This window comes from Onychomys torridus, chromosome 13, assembly GCF_903995425.1.
Source record: "Onychomys torridus chromosome 13, mOncTor1.1, whole genome shotgun sequence".
NCBI classification, from domain to species: Eukaryota; Metazoa; Chordata; class Mammalia; order Rodentia; family Cricetidae; genus Onychomys; species Onychomys torridus.
The window spans coordinates 44,971,247-44,984,841 of NC_050455.1; the positions used below are offsets into that span (position 1 = coordinate 44,971,247).

Genomic DNA, 13,595 nt, shown 5'->3' on the forward strand with positions numbered 1-13,595 from the left:
GGCACAGACGCAAAGGCATCACCAACTGCTGATGGTCTAAAGACAAAGACTGAAGAGAGAAAACGGCAAGACAGGATGCAGAGGGAATCTAAGCTCAGACTCGTGCTGAATCCTGAAGGGTGGAAACAGCTGGCCATGAAACACAGAAAGAATTGTGGAGAACAAAGGGATGGTTGGGAAGGCCAGTGCCTTTACAGCTAGATGTGTTAAAGAGAGGAAATCCCAACTGGGCATGGTGGTGCAAGCCTTTGATCCCAGTACTAGAGAGGCGGTATTATTCTCTATCCAGCAAACGGGAATAGGAATTCTCTATCTCTCTCTCTCTCTCTCTCTCTCTCTCTCTCTCTCTCTCTCTCTCACACACACACACACACACACACACACACACACACACACACACACACACACGCTCTCTTTGGGGGCAGGGCAGCAGGGGCTGATCCCTGTGAGTTCAAGGTCAGCCTGGTATACAGAGCAAGTTCCAGGCCTGCCAAAGTTACTGAGACTCTGAGCCCCTGATGCCCTGCCCCAGAGAGAGAGAGAGACAGACAGAGAGAGAGAGAGAGAGAGAGAGAGAGAGAGAGAGAGAGAGAGAAAGAAAGAAAGAAAGAAAGAAAAGAAAGAAAGAAAGGAAGGAAGAAAGAAAAGGAAGAAGGAAGAGGAGAAGGAAGGGAGGAAGGGAGGGAGGGAAGGAAGAGAAAGGGAGAGAGAGAATCTCACCCCAGGGCAATGTGAAAACTTCTATGTCCTTAAGGCCCAAGATAGAGTGCTTCGCTGTATCTTTCAACATCACTGCTTGCTGTACAGAAGATAAATTAAAGGGAGATCCACTTAAAACAGAGGAGCCTGGAGACAGTTCCGAGTGGGGTGGCTGCCTAGCATTCGCAAAGCCCTGGGTTCCACCCTCAGCACTACAAACCCGGGGTGTGATGGTGGACGACTGTCACCCCAGCACTTGGGAAACAGAAGCTCAAGGTCTCCCTTAGCTCCACAGTCAGTTCTAGGCTATCCTGGACTACATGAGGCACTACCTTTAAAAAACAACCTACAGTAACCTCAACAGAAGAGCCTGGAAGCTTGGTCCTAACGCTGCAAGTGTGTCCCTCTGTTTTGGAAGAGAACTGGCAGGACGCACGAACAGACCAAAAAGCAGGAAATAAGGTCAAGGGACAACTCTCAGGTCTCTGCTTTGAAAAGCCAGTATGGCTGGCTGGTCATGTGGCGCACTCCTTTCATTCCAGAAGAAGCAGAGGCAGGTAGATCTCTGAGCTTCAGGCCAGCCTGGTCTATACAGTGAGTGCCAGGACAGCCAGGACTACACAGAGAAACCCTGTCACAAAAACAAAGTGGGGATAGGGTAGGCATGGGGCTGTTGAGGTAGCTCAGCAGGTCAGGGCTCCTGTTGTCAATCCTGAGATCAATCCACTTGGTAGGAGAGAACCTACTGCTAAAAGCGGTCCTCTGACCTCCACATGCATGCTATAGTACAGTCATGCACACACACACACAAGTAAATTAATTAATTAAAAAAATAAGTTAGGTGGCAGTGGCGGCAACAGCAACACACGCCTTTAATCCCAGCACTCGGGAAGCAGAGGCAGGCGGATCTCTGTGAGTTTGTGGCCAGCCTGGGCTACAGAGTGACTTCCAGGACAGCCAGGGCTAAGTACATAGACAACTGAGGAAAAGGGTGTGCAGATAGAGCACAAGCTGAGAAATGTTAACACTGAGCTGTGACTCACAAACAGTGACACAGGTCCCCGGGAGTGACCACAACCCCCTTAGCTATTCCTCTACCTCCCTTTCAAAGGCAGCTAAGAGGCACTTCACATGCCTGTAATCTTAGTATTCAGTAACCAGAGGCAGGGGGATCAGGAATTCAAGGCCCCCCTCTGCTATGGACTAAGTCCCAAATTAAGCTAAGGCCAACCTGGGCTGCTACATGAGACCCTGTCACAAAAGAAAACAGACAGAGACCGACAGACAGACAGAGAGAGAAACACACACACACACACACACACACACACACACACACACACACACACACGAGCGCACACCTCCTGCAGATCATAGGCCAGAGCCCCATTTTCCACCCCCCTCATAACATCCCTCACACCCCATCTTTCAGAGCCCCCCACTGAGCTGCAAGCTGAAGGCTCCGCTTCGCTTTCTTCTTCCCCAGGACATCCCCACATCTCAGAACGGCTTTTGTGGAGGGCAACGTGGCAATGCATCATGTTGGAAACACTCTTACTCTTGGGGCAGGCAGTTCCACATCTAGCAACTAAACTTACGTGTGTGTTGAAACAAACAGATAAAACAACAGTCACCGTACTTTTTCTAACAGAGAGATCCATCAGAATGTGATGTACTAAGACCTCAACAGCCGTAAGAGGAGCAGTCTCTAAAATGAACAGGCACATAAGAAACGGCAGGAAGAGCTTCACCAGGACAGCAGACCAGTACAAAACAGTACGCCTACAGTAAGTGGTGCTTTGCTTCAGCCTGCAGGCTACACCAAGATGTCTGCAGTGGCAAGCTCTTAGAATCACAGCTGATATTCACTCACTGTTTTTAGAATGTGTATGGGAGGGATGTTTTGACTGCATGTGCATCTGTACACCACATGTGTGCCTGGTGCACTCACAAGGCAGAAGAGGGTGTCTGATCTTTATAGATGGTTAGGAGCCACTGGGTGGAACAGCCAGTACTCTTAACCACTGAGCCATCCCTCCACTCTTGTTCACCGGGGTTTTATGCAAATGCGAGGTTTACCTTTCTAAAAAAAAAAAAAATTTATTTTATTTTTATGTGTATGTCTGCGTGTGTGCACACTCATGACATGTGGAAGCCAGAAGAGGGCATCAGATCTCTGGCAGCTGGAGTTACAGGCCTTTGTGAGCTGCGCAAAGCGGGTGCTGGGCACCAATTCTAGTCTGCTGCATGAGCAGCAGGCACCCAACCACTGAGCCATCTCTCCGGCCCCTAAGATACTGCTTCATTAAGGTGGGGGAGGGGTGCAGAGGACCACCTGCAAACCTGCAGTAGTTGGTCCTCTCCTTCCACCACGTCAGTCTTGGGGACAGATCTTGGTTTGTCAAGCTTGGCAGCAACTGCCTCTACCCACTGTGCTATCTTGCCAGGCCACGCTCGTCATCTTTAGGATGCATGCCCCCACTGTGACGTTACCTGAATTAGCACAGATCCCATCCTTGGCATGGTCTAGCTCATGGCACAGGTGTCATCCTGTTTCTACTGAGTTGAGCTGACAGGGTTGTAAGTGAGGCCAGGCTGCAGCTGAGAGCATGTATACATGACCTCTACCTCTCCTGTGTTACTAACTTTTGTTTGTTTGGGGGTTTTGTTGGTGGTGGTGGTTTTGGGGTTTTTTGTTTTGTTTTGTTTTGTTTTTTGGAGACAGGGTTTCTCTGTAGCTTTACGCCTTTCCTGGAACTCGCTTTGTAGACCAGGCTGGCCTCAAACTCACAGAGATCTGCCTGCCTTTGCCTCCTTTACTTTGCCTGCTGGGATTAAAGGTGTGCGCCACCACCGCCTGGCTCATTTTTTAAAAAATAATTATGATTTACTTTATGTGTTGTCGTCAGTGTGTGTGCCTCAATGTATGCATGTGCACTCCATATGTGTGCAGGAGCCCACTGAGGTCAGCACAGGGCACCTGATCTCCTGAAACTGGACTTCCAGGCAGTTGTTAGCTGCCATGTGGGTGCTGGGAACCAAACCTGGGTCTTCTGCAAGAGCAGTAAGTGTTCTTAACCAGTGAGTCATCTCTCCGGTCCCACGAGGTACACATCTAATTTACTGCAATCCATCTTTCGGTTACTATAAAACTGCCTAGGGACATCACAAGACAGCTACAATTCTTGCCCAGCAGAGAGGCTATCTCAGTGATGGAGATAAGAAGCAGGTGACTACTGAAGAGGAGCAGGCTGTGCAGTTGGAGGAGCTGGGACGTGTCACTGTTCGTTTGCTAAGGGAGGAAAGTCAAAGTGTAGAGCAAAGACTTAAAGGATGACTGTTATCAGCAGGGTAAACGGGCAGAGAAATCCGAGTGAAGAGCAGGGCATATGCAAAGGCCAAAAGGCAGAGAGAATATGGTCATTTTGAAAAGCAGAACAGCTCAGACAGGCAAGAGAAGAAAAGAAGGCACCACATGGCCAAGGGCCAAAGATCCTACAGGCAGCAAGGACCACAAGGTTTTGGCATATCGCTCTAGCTCCATGTGTAAAAAGTGACTGGAAGAAAGGACTCGGGAAGACCATTGGGCCAGGCAAGAGCTAGCACAAATTAGTCCTATACTACCATACATAATATAATACAGAGTGCTGTGGCCTGCACAAAGAAGTACTATACTACCGTATATAATATAATACAGAGTGCTGTGGTTTGCAGTATATCCCCACAACAGATGCTAATGTCATATACCAGTGGTTTGCAGGTAGGGCCTTACGGACACAGATGGAGTTCTAAGGAAAGAACCCTTCCCTATGTCTTCATTAGGGACTTTGTCAGAAGAGTGACCTGAAGTAGGATGTCCAGCCAGTCTTGGGATTCTATTATATAATCTTCACAAAGACTATCACCAGATATGGCCCTCAGCTCTGGATTGCCCAAGGCCCCCAGCACTATACAACAATGAATGATGGTAGAAATTGCCCTGTCTGTAGCATTTAGTTACAGTAAACAAAACCAAACTAAGACATAGCCATGTGATTTAAGATGCTCAAGATGTGACAGTTGGCAATTGATTGCTCACAGGTTCTTTGTCAGGGACCAAGATGTCAGGAACTAAACATGAACCCTTGAAAAGTACTAGCTAGGCCAGAGAACAAGTCATAAGCCCACTGCCCTTTCCCAGAGTAGTAACACCTGTTTACTAACCAGAGGCCCCCAAAGATAAGAAGACATTCCACAGTCAGGTGCCATGACAACCTAACGTAAAGAGCATCCCATAGTCAGGTAGCCTAACAACAGAATAAATGGCCCCTGACCAGTGACCTTAGCCGATATCTCGCAGTTGCATGATCTGCCTCACACGTCTTACACCCCTTCCATGTTCTGCATGCCCTGTTTCCCCTTCCCTCCTTCCTGCCCCTTCCCCTCCTATGCTATATAAGCCTTGCTGAGGAAAATAAAATTTGCAGCTTGATCAGAATCCTGTCTTGCTGTCGTCTCTTGTGTCCCCTGTTCCTTTCATTCCGTCCCGCAGGTGGGTCGCCCCCATTGAAACCCCGCTGGCCGGGGCAGTTCTTGATCAGCCGTGAGGTTTTCACAATCAGACTCTATGTCAGATCACGTTAATAAACAACATCACTTGACATCTTCAGTCTCGCTTCCCAGATCATCCTTAGGAATAGCACAGACTTAGAACACAAGGATTAGGGGTTAAAAAGGACAGTAAGAAGCAAGGAAGATAGCCTCCTTTCTATCTCCTTTTTGAATTGACCAGTCCAAGAAGCGGCTACCAATCGAGTACAGTAGCTGGGATCACAGCTCAGTTGGTAGAACGCTTGCCTAGCATACATAAAACCAGGGGTTCGATACCCAGCATAAAGTCAGACATGATGGCAAAACACTCAGGAGATGGAGGCAGAGAGATCAGGAGTTCAAAGTAATTGTCCTTGTTACACAGTAAATTAGAGGTCAGTCTGGCACACATGAGCCTCTGCCTGGCCCAGTGAGTAAAAGCAATGGCTGCCAAGCCTAAACACTTGAGTTCAATCCCCAGAACCCACATGGTAAAAGGAGAGAAGTGACCTCCCCATGTGGACTAGGGCACATATGCACCCACCCACATGTGCATACACGTAATTTTAAAAGTTGAGGGACTCAAGAGATGGCTCAGTGGTTAAGTGATCTCTTGCAGAGGATCAGGGTTCGATCCTACCATCCACATGGTGCCTGAAAACTGACTGTCACTCCTTCAAGAGCACCAGGCATGTCCCAGTACACACACATAAAATGAAATAAGTTAATCATTTTTTTAAATGGGAAAAGAAAAACCTCCAGGTTCCTGTTTCAAGGTTCACATCAGAAGTCCTCACCCCTGTATACTCCACCCATGGAGTCTCGTCTAAAATTGACATAAGACAGCATATAGAAGGAAATATACAGACTGAGGGTACAGTGGTCCCCATCTTCAGCTCCAGATGTTGGGACGCTCAGACAAGAGAATCCCCTGAGGCCAGGATTTCAAGTCCAGCCTGTACGACACAGGGAGACCTGCTTATAAAGAAACAACCAAATGGGAATATTGATACATAATGTGGGCACACTCATTATGGTGTCTGGTATTTATTTCTCTTTGCAATTAGGAGAAATCCATTTCTGTCCTCAAAAGACAGAAGTCTCTGGCTCTTTCTCACCAGCAATGGAGGGGAAACTGAGGACACACAAGGGACTGGGAGGGGCAAGACAAGGAGAGCCATAGGTAAAGCTCATTCACTGAAAAGAAGCAATGAGTTTCGGTCCTAGAGCCAGGTTCCCTGTAGTATCTGTAATTAGGAGAAAGAAACCTGTTCTCAGCGAAGGCCAGGAGATGCACTCCTGCAACACCAGCACTCAGGATGCACTCCTGCAACACCAGCACTCAGGAAGGCAGAGGCATCAGGAGTTCAAGGCCAGCCTTGCCTGTATCAAGTTTGAGACAACCCTAAGCTACATTAAACCCTCTCTCTCTCTCTCTCTCTCTCTCTCTCTCTCTCTCTCAAAATAAATATATAAATAAATAAAGCAGCCTTTGTAAATTACTTTTCCTTTGAATTTATACTTTGTTTTTATTTTCTTTTAGGAAAAAAATGTTCCCTTTGAAACTTAACTAGAATTAAATGAAACAATGTTCTGTTGCAATGTAGACAAGCCAACAGGAGAGGAGCAGAGAAGCTTGGTGGGAGGGTCCTCGCCGGAGGCTGTAGACCAGGGCAGCCACGCCTTCTCTAAGTCACTGCCACCCTGACCCCAGCCCAAGAGGACTGTTAGAAAAAGCTGTCTCCACACTAAACTTTGAACTCAGTTGCTTAACTCAGATTCCAACAAACAAATCCCCCACTGGTCCAATTTGCTCTCGTCCAAGAGTGGCTCGCCTGACTTATCCAGCAACTCCATCTCAACTTAAAAATGCATAAGCTGCTGGAGGAAATGCTGAGTGCAATCTGGCAATGTGGGGCAAGATGCTGAAGCAACAAATGAGATCCTAAATTCAAAAATAGCAATAAAAACCATACAGCACAACATTTCAGAAAGATTATCATGGCAGCCACCACTGCAGCAAGGGAGACAGACTTAGCAGTCAGCAAAGGAGGGTATGAGATGGCTCGGCAGGTAAAGGCACTTGCTGCTCAAGCCAGGAGACCTGAGTTCGATCCCCAGAACCCACATAAGGGGGGAGGAGGGAACCAACTCCACAATGCTGACCATTGACTTCAATATGCACATTATGGCACACACCACCACCACCACCACCTTAAATAAAGTCTTTGAAATCAGTTTAAGAAAATAGACCCCTGAAACACACAAACTGTTCACAAACATGTCTGTATTTACTCTAGATAAACACACATGAGCATAAATGTTTCTCATTAAAAGACATGTGAATGAGTCCAGCATTTGGGAAACTGAGGCAAGAAGATATCCTCTGGCCTACATATACTATGTCTCAAAAAAAAAAAAAAAAAAAAAAAAGAAAAAAAGGAAAAAAGGAAGAAAGAAGGGGGGTTAAGCAGGTCAGGGTTAGAGAGAGGGCTCAGCAATTAAGAGCATGTGTTGCTCTTGCAGAGGACCCAGATTTAGTTCCCAGGACCCATGTGGTAGCTCACAGCCACCTGTAACTCCAGTTCTAGGGGATACAGTGCCCTCTTCTGACTTCTGAAGACACTAGGCACATGGTGCACAGACATACATTCAAACAAAACCCTCAAATGTTTTAAATAAATCTCTTTTGTAAATGTTTGGCCAGGTGTTGTGGGGCACGCCTTTAATCCCAGCACTCAGGAGACAGAGGCAGGAGAATCTCTGTGAGTTTAAGGCCAGCCTGGTCTCCATAACAAGCTCTAGGACAACCAGGACAAAGAGAGAGCCTCTCAGAACACAAAGTTTACTGTGGCTAGAGAGATGGCTCAGTGGATAAAAGCACTTGCTCTGCAATCTTAGTGAACAGAGTTCTAATCCCAGCATGCAGGAAACATTCCAGGAATCTCAACAAATGCCATGCCAGTGACCTCAAGGCACCGAGGGGGGCAGAGACAGGAGGATTACTGGGATTTTCTTGCTGGCTTCCAACCTAGTGAAAAGCCTGTTTCAGAGGAACAGAGAGTGATGGAAAAAGACACCGATGCCCTCTTCTGGCCTCTCTACATGCATGTACAGGCACATAAGCACTTCACACAAATGACTAAACATCTTTTTAAAAAGTAAGTGGATCAGTGAGATGGCTCCGTGAGTAAAGGATGCCCTTGGCAATGTGAGTTTGATTTCCAAGACCCATGTGAAGTCAAAGAGAATTGATTCCACAAAGGTGCCCTCTGACCACCACCACACACACACACACACACACACACACACACACACACACACAGTGACACACGCCAATACACATGCATCATGTGCACACAGACACACAACAATAAACACCAGCTTTTTTCAAGTATGTATTAACTTTGTTGGCATACCATGTGATGCTAAATGCATGCACACATCACGTAGTATGAATAAAAAAATCACAGCTACGGAGTAGATTGAGAGCTGGGAGAGAGATGCCCAAAGGCAGCTCTGAAAACCATCTGACCTGAAGAGGCTGGAGTTAGAGGACTAAATTTGATTTTCATACTGCATCATGCTTCAAACAAACAAATGAAAACCAAAAAACCAGAGAGCTGTTGAGATGCCTAAGTGGGTAAGGGCACTTGCCACCAAGCCTAATGACACAAGTTCAGTCTCCAACAATGGCATCATGGTGTACTGATGCTTGCTATGTGCCAACTCTGCTATAGACACCTGCAAACAATGCACGATTAAGTGACTTAATCCCCATGACAACTCCAGAAGACAAGCAGCCCTGCTCTCCCCTCTATGAAAACACTCTGATGGAGACAGAGGGATGCTGGAAAATCCAAGTCACTCCTCTCCTTGAGTCCCCACTCCATACCCACCTATAGTGGCAGAGCAGTGAGGCCCAGGACAGCAGAATTCTCACTTTGGCTCTTTTTTATTTGTTTGTTTGTTTTCTTTTTTGAGACAGTCCTGGCTGTCCTGGGACTCATTTTGTAGACTAGGCTGGCCTCAAACTCACAGAGATCCACCTGCCTCTGCCTCCCGAGTGCTGGGATTACAGGCGTGTGCCACCACCGCCCGCCCACTTTGGCTCTTTTAACCCATGATAGATGGCGTTCGAAGATGAAGGAAGGCAGATTCTGCCTCATGGCCCACAGGAACTCCTTAGCCCTGAGAAAATGGTGTAGCTGCTCTGGGGCCAGACGTGCTGTGAAGACATCCTGTCCCTGGTCTGTCTGGGAGGAAAGGCAGGAGGAGCAGAGAACGAAGAGCGCCCCCTAAGTTTGGAGGAAAATATTCATGGCTCCAGTTTACACCGTATCACAATAGTTCTCATCTATTTTAAAGTTACGCATTCGTGTGATCCCAAATGGGAAGGACACTATTTTTGGAATAGCAGGGAGGAAATTAACACAGTCCTCAAGATGGCACATTGCAGCACTGTCTAGTGCTTAGCTTTCTTTCAGCATGACAGCAGGTGACCTGCTCTGTCTGCAGTGGGGACCACAAACGCATACTTACCTCTGCCCACAGTTTCCAAGCTTCCTTGGCTTCCTTTATGGTTTCTTCATAGTCTTCCATGCTGGCCTAAGTTAAGAATTGGAAGAAGAGAAAAGGAATGAAAGAACAGAAGTGAGAGTTTCCAGAAGGAGACTGTGTCTGCAGATGCTGATTAGAACTGCAGAGGTTCTTTAATCCCAGCACTCGGGAGGCAGAGCAGGCAGATTTCTGTGAGTTCGAGGCCAGCCTGGTCTACAGAGTGAGTTTCAGGACAGCCAGGGCTACACAGAGAAACCCTGCATCAAAACAAACAAACAAACAAACAAACAAACAAACACCACCCAACTGCAGAGAGAGGTTGGAATGCTGCAAATCCAGAACCTAATTAATTACCTTACCCCGAGCTAGTTTCAGCCCCTAGAAATTTCTTGCCCACCTTGCCACCTTAGCATCTGTCAGAATATCCTGTGGCTAACAGATAAAAATCTTTTGGAATCTATCATTTTAGCAGACCACTAGTCCCAAAAGTAAAGAACATCATCAGATAACAGGCAGAGTGCCCCATCTTGCTGTAACCACTGATCTGAGGTGCCACCAATATATTTGTATATTGCCTTAATCTATGACTTTCATTTTCCTACAACTATAAAACTCTAAGAAACAGCTTCCCTGAGGGAACAACCTGGGGGAACCTAGCTGTACTTCCCAGGGCATGGTGGTTACTCAAATTTGGCTCCAGAAAAAGCTATCTCCTATTCCCTTTTAGCTGAGAGCTCTGGTTTTTGCATTGACCACAGGATATTTGCCTTCTAGAATATTCATACATCTTCACAAAAGAAGTGGAAAATTTCTGTGTCCCTAAGACTCACAGATGATAATGATTTCAACAGTCTACAATCCTAAAGACTGTTTATGAGGCTGGACTTATAGCTGGGGGCGGGTGGGGATAACAACACGACACCCTTGACTAGAATGGTTGAAGCCTTGGATTCAATTCCCAGCATCATGGGGAGGTATGCATATATAGAAACATTAAAATTAAAATAAACTAAAGCATAAATAGAAACATCAGCTAGTAGAGTCTTCATCCAATAACTGATAGAAGCAGATGCAGAGATCCACAGCCAAGCACCAGGCCAAGCTCCAGGAGTCCAGTGGAAGAGAGGGAAGAGAGATTATATGAGCAAGGGGCATCATGATCATGATGGGGAAATCTACAGAGACAATTGAACCAAGCTCATAGGAACTCACGAACTTTAGATTGACAGCTGTGGAACCTGCATGGGACCAGACTAGAGTCTCTGCATACAGGAGACAGTTATTTAGCTTGGTCTGTTTGAGGGGCCCCTGGCAGTGTGATCAGGATCTATCCCTGGTGCATGAGCTGACTTCCTGGATCCCATTACCTAGGGTGGGACACGCTGCTCAGCCTTGATGCATTGGGGAGGGGCTTGGTCCTGCCTTAACTGAATGTACCAGGCTTTGCTAACTCCCCATGAGAGCCCTTACTTACCCTTTTGGAGGCTGAGGGGAGTGGGAGGAGGGATGAGAGGGGGATCTGTGGTTGGTGTGTAAAATGAATAATTTCTTAAATAACTTTAAAAAAAGAAACACCAGCTAGAATCTAATACAAGGAAAGATAACCCAGCTGTGCTTTAAAGCTTTGTTTTTCAAATCAAGGTCTAGTCTCATCTGGATACAACCAACACATGGCCCATATTAAAAAGTTCAATCTTGGGCTCCAATCCAGATTTGAAAAATCAGAATCTTCATTCTAAAAAAACCAACAACAACAAAAAGCCAACTCTGGAGTGACTTGGAAGCAATACCCAAGAGGGAGACTAGGAATGTAGTCCAACTTGCCTAGCATGCATGAAGCTGTGGGTTCAAACCCCAGCAAAAACCTAGTATGGTGCTGCCATGCCTATGAGTAAGTCCAAAGTCAGCTATCCAGCAAGCTCTAGGCTAGCCTAGGCTACATATCCTGTATCCAAACAACAACAAAAAGACCCTCTGCCTAATCCTCTCTATGACTTACCTTTTCTAGCTAATACCACTGAGCCAGAGTGAGCAGTCTCCCCAGACAGGCTCGCAATGACAAAGAAATGCACGATTCTTCCCATCTGTAACCTTTGCCTCTGAAGATCGCTAGCACAGTGCCCTGTGACAGCTTGAGTTTTAGCAGCTTACCTGTCGGATTCTTGCTATTGGCTCATTGTTAGCAGGACAATAGGTCGTAATCACCTTGAAACAAACAAGCAAAAAAAGATGACAATCATACATAGCAATTATAACCATTCCCAAATTGAGGAGATATCAAATAGAAAACTAAAAGCAAAATAAGAGCCTAAAGGACTAACCCACTCTTCAGAGCAATCTTGGGTTTCTCACCTATGCATGAGGAACTTTCTGTAAGATCCATACACTGGTCATCTAAATACTAGGTTCAAAGGCACACCACACACTCACTCACACAACCCTTAGTGTAACCAGGTACTCAACTGACAGTTTAACTTCCTGCTTTACCACCTTACTCTGCCCACCCTCTGGTCTGGAAACAGAATGCCCAAGTCCAGATAAACTACAAAAAAAGCCTGTGTTGATGAGATTGGAGAGGTTTCCAAATAGAAAGACAAAACTAAAGTGCGGCTAAAAGGCTAGATTTTATCAGACATTAATGACTGATCACACACACACACACACACACACACACACACACACACACAAAGCAGGCTGAGGGCTCAGGTCGATGGTAGAGTGCTTGCCTAGGGTGCACACTGCCCTGGGTTCAAGTCCAAGAACCAAAAAAAAAATTTTTTTTTAAGAGACAACAGGGCAAAGCTCTCAATTTCATAACAATTAAAATCATCTGGCTCTCCTAAGGTCAAGAGTCGCCTTTAAAAGAAGTTGCGTTTTTTGTAACAAAGCAGGTTCTGGTACAGGTGAATGTCATGTTTCTGAAAAAGCTTCCTTTCTTTTTCCCTCGAAAGTATGAGACACTCTCCTAAGTTTGGGGCAGCTATAACCTTACCTGTCCACTGTGTTCTAGAAAAGGTTTTTATTACAGTGCTAAGTTTGGGCAATAAATACTGAAAATCAAGTCTTCAAGTGGAGAAAATTCACAAGATTTTAGCCAGGGTAAGCTTGTGACAGATCCCAAGCAAAACTGCCATATGATTTTAAACCCTGGGGTTTATTTTAGCCTTCCTGGCGGCTCCAAACCTCCATCGATTCCTCACAATGCTAAAATCTAAAGTTCGCTTAGTCTTATCTTTCATCGTTAGAAAACTTCTACTGTATCAACTTCCCATCCTGTCTATACTCCAAGGTTCCAGTCGGGAGGTAGGAATGGGGGCGCCCGCCTCGCGGCCTCCCAGGCAATCCTTGGCTGCAACTTTGCGGGGCGCTCGCATACCTCTCCCCCGCCGCGCCAGTTTCCATTATACACGCCGTCGTTTTCCTCGCGGAGCCCCAGCTCTTGCAGCCAAGCATACTGGGGATGCTGGATCAGCAGAGTGGACATGAGGGCGGTAGGCCTGCACGGAGGGCGGGAAAGCCTGCGGGCCTTCACAGTCTGCTCGCCGAGAGCGCGAGCCAGACGCAACATCCCGAGCTCAGAACGCCAGGAGCCCCTGCCGCAGGGGAGTCCGGGAAATACCGCCCCGCCCCCCGCCCCGCAGAGCCCGCAAGGCAGGCCCCGCCCCCTGCCCAGTCCATTTAAGACCCGCCCCCAACCCCCTTCCGCGAGTGCCCATTGGGCAGACCCTCCCCCGGGAGCCCATTGGGCAGCCTCGCCCCACCCCCCGCCG

The 13,595-nt window shown here is 47.0% G+C and overlaps 1 protein-coding gene across 2 annotated transcripts in view; it reads right to left on the reverse strand.

The window, feature by feature from the left end:
* The window catches only part of Aldh7a1 (aldehyde dehydrogenase 7 family member A1), a 59,198-nt gene that overhangs the window by 32,469 nt on the left and 13,134 nt on the right, over positions 1-13,595 (reverse strand). Inside the window, exons 3-5 of one of the 2 annotated variants that reach the window (XM_036204262.1) lie at positions 13,202-13,322; positions 11,977-12,030; positions 9,808-9,873 (exon numbers count right to left, since the gene is read on the reverse strand). In XM_036204262.1, coding sequence (XP_036060155.1) covers positions 9,808-9,873; positions 11,977-12,030; positions 13,202-13,309 — 228 coding nt within the window. In that variant the 5' untranslated portion in view covers positions 13,310-13,322. Of the gene's footprint in view, positions 1-9,807; positions 9,874-11,976; positions 12,031-13,201; positions 13,462-13,595 lie in introns of those variants that run through there. The other variant, XM_036204261.1, reaches the window with a different exon arrangement.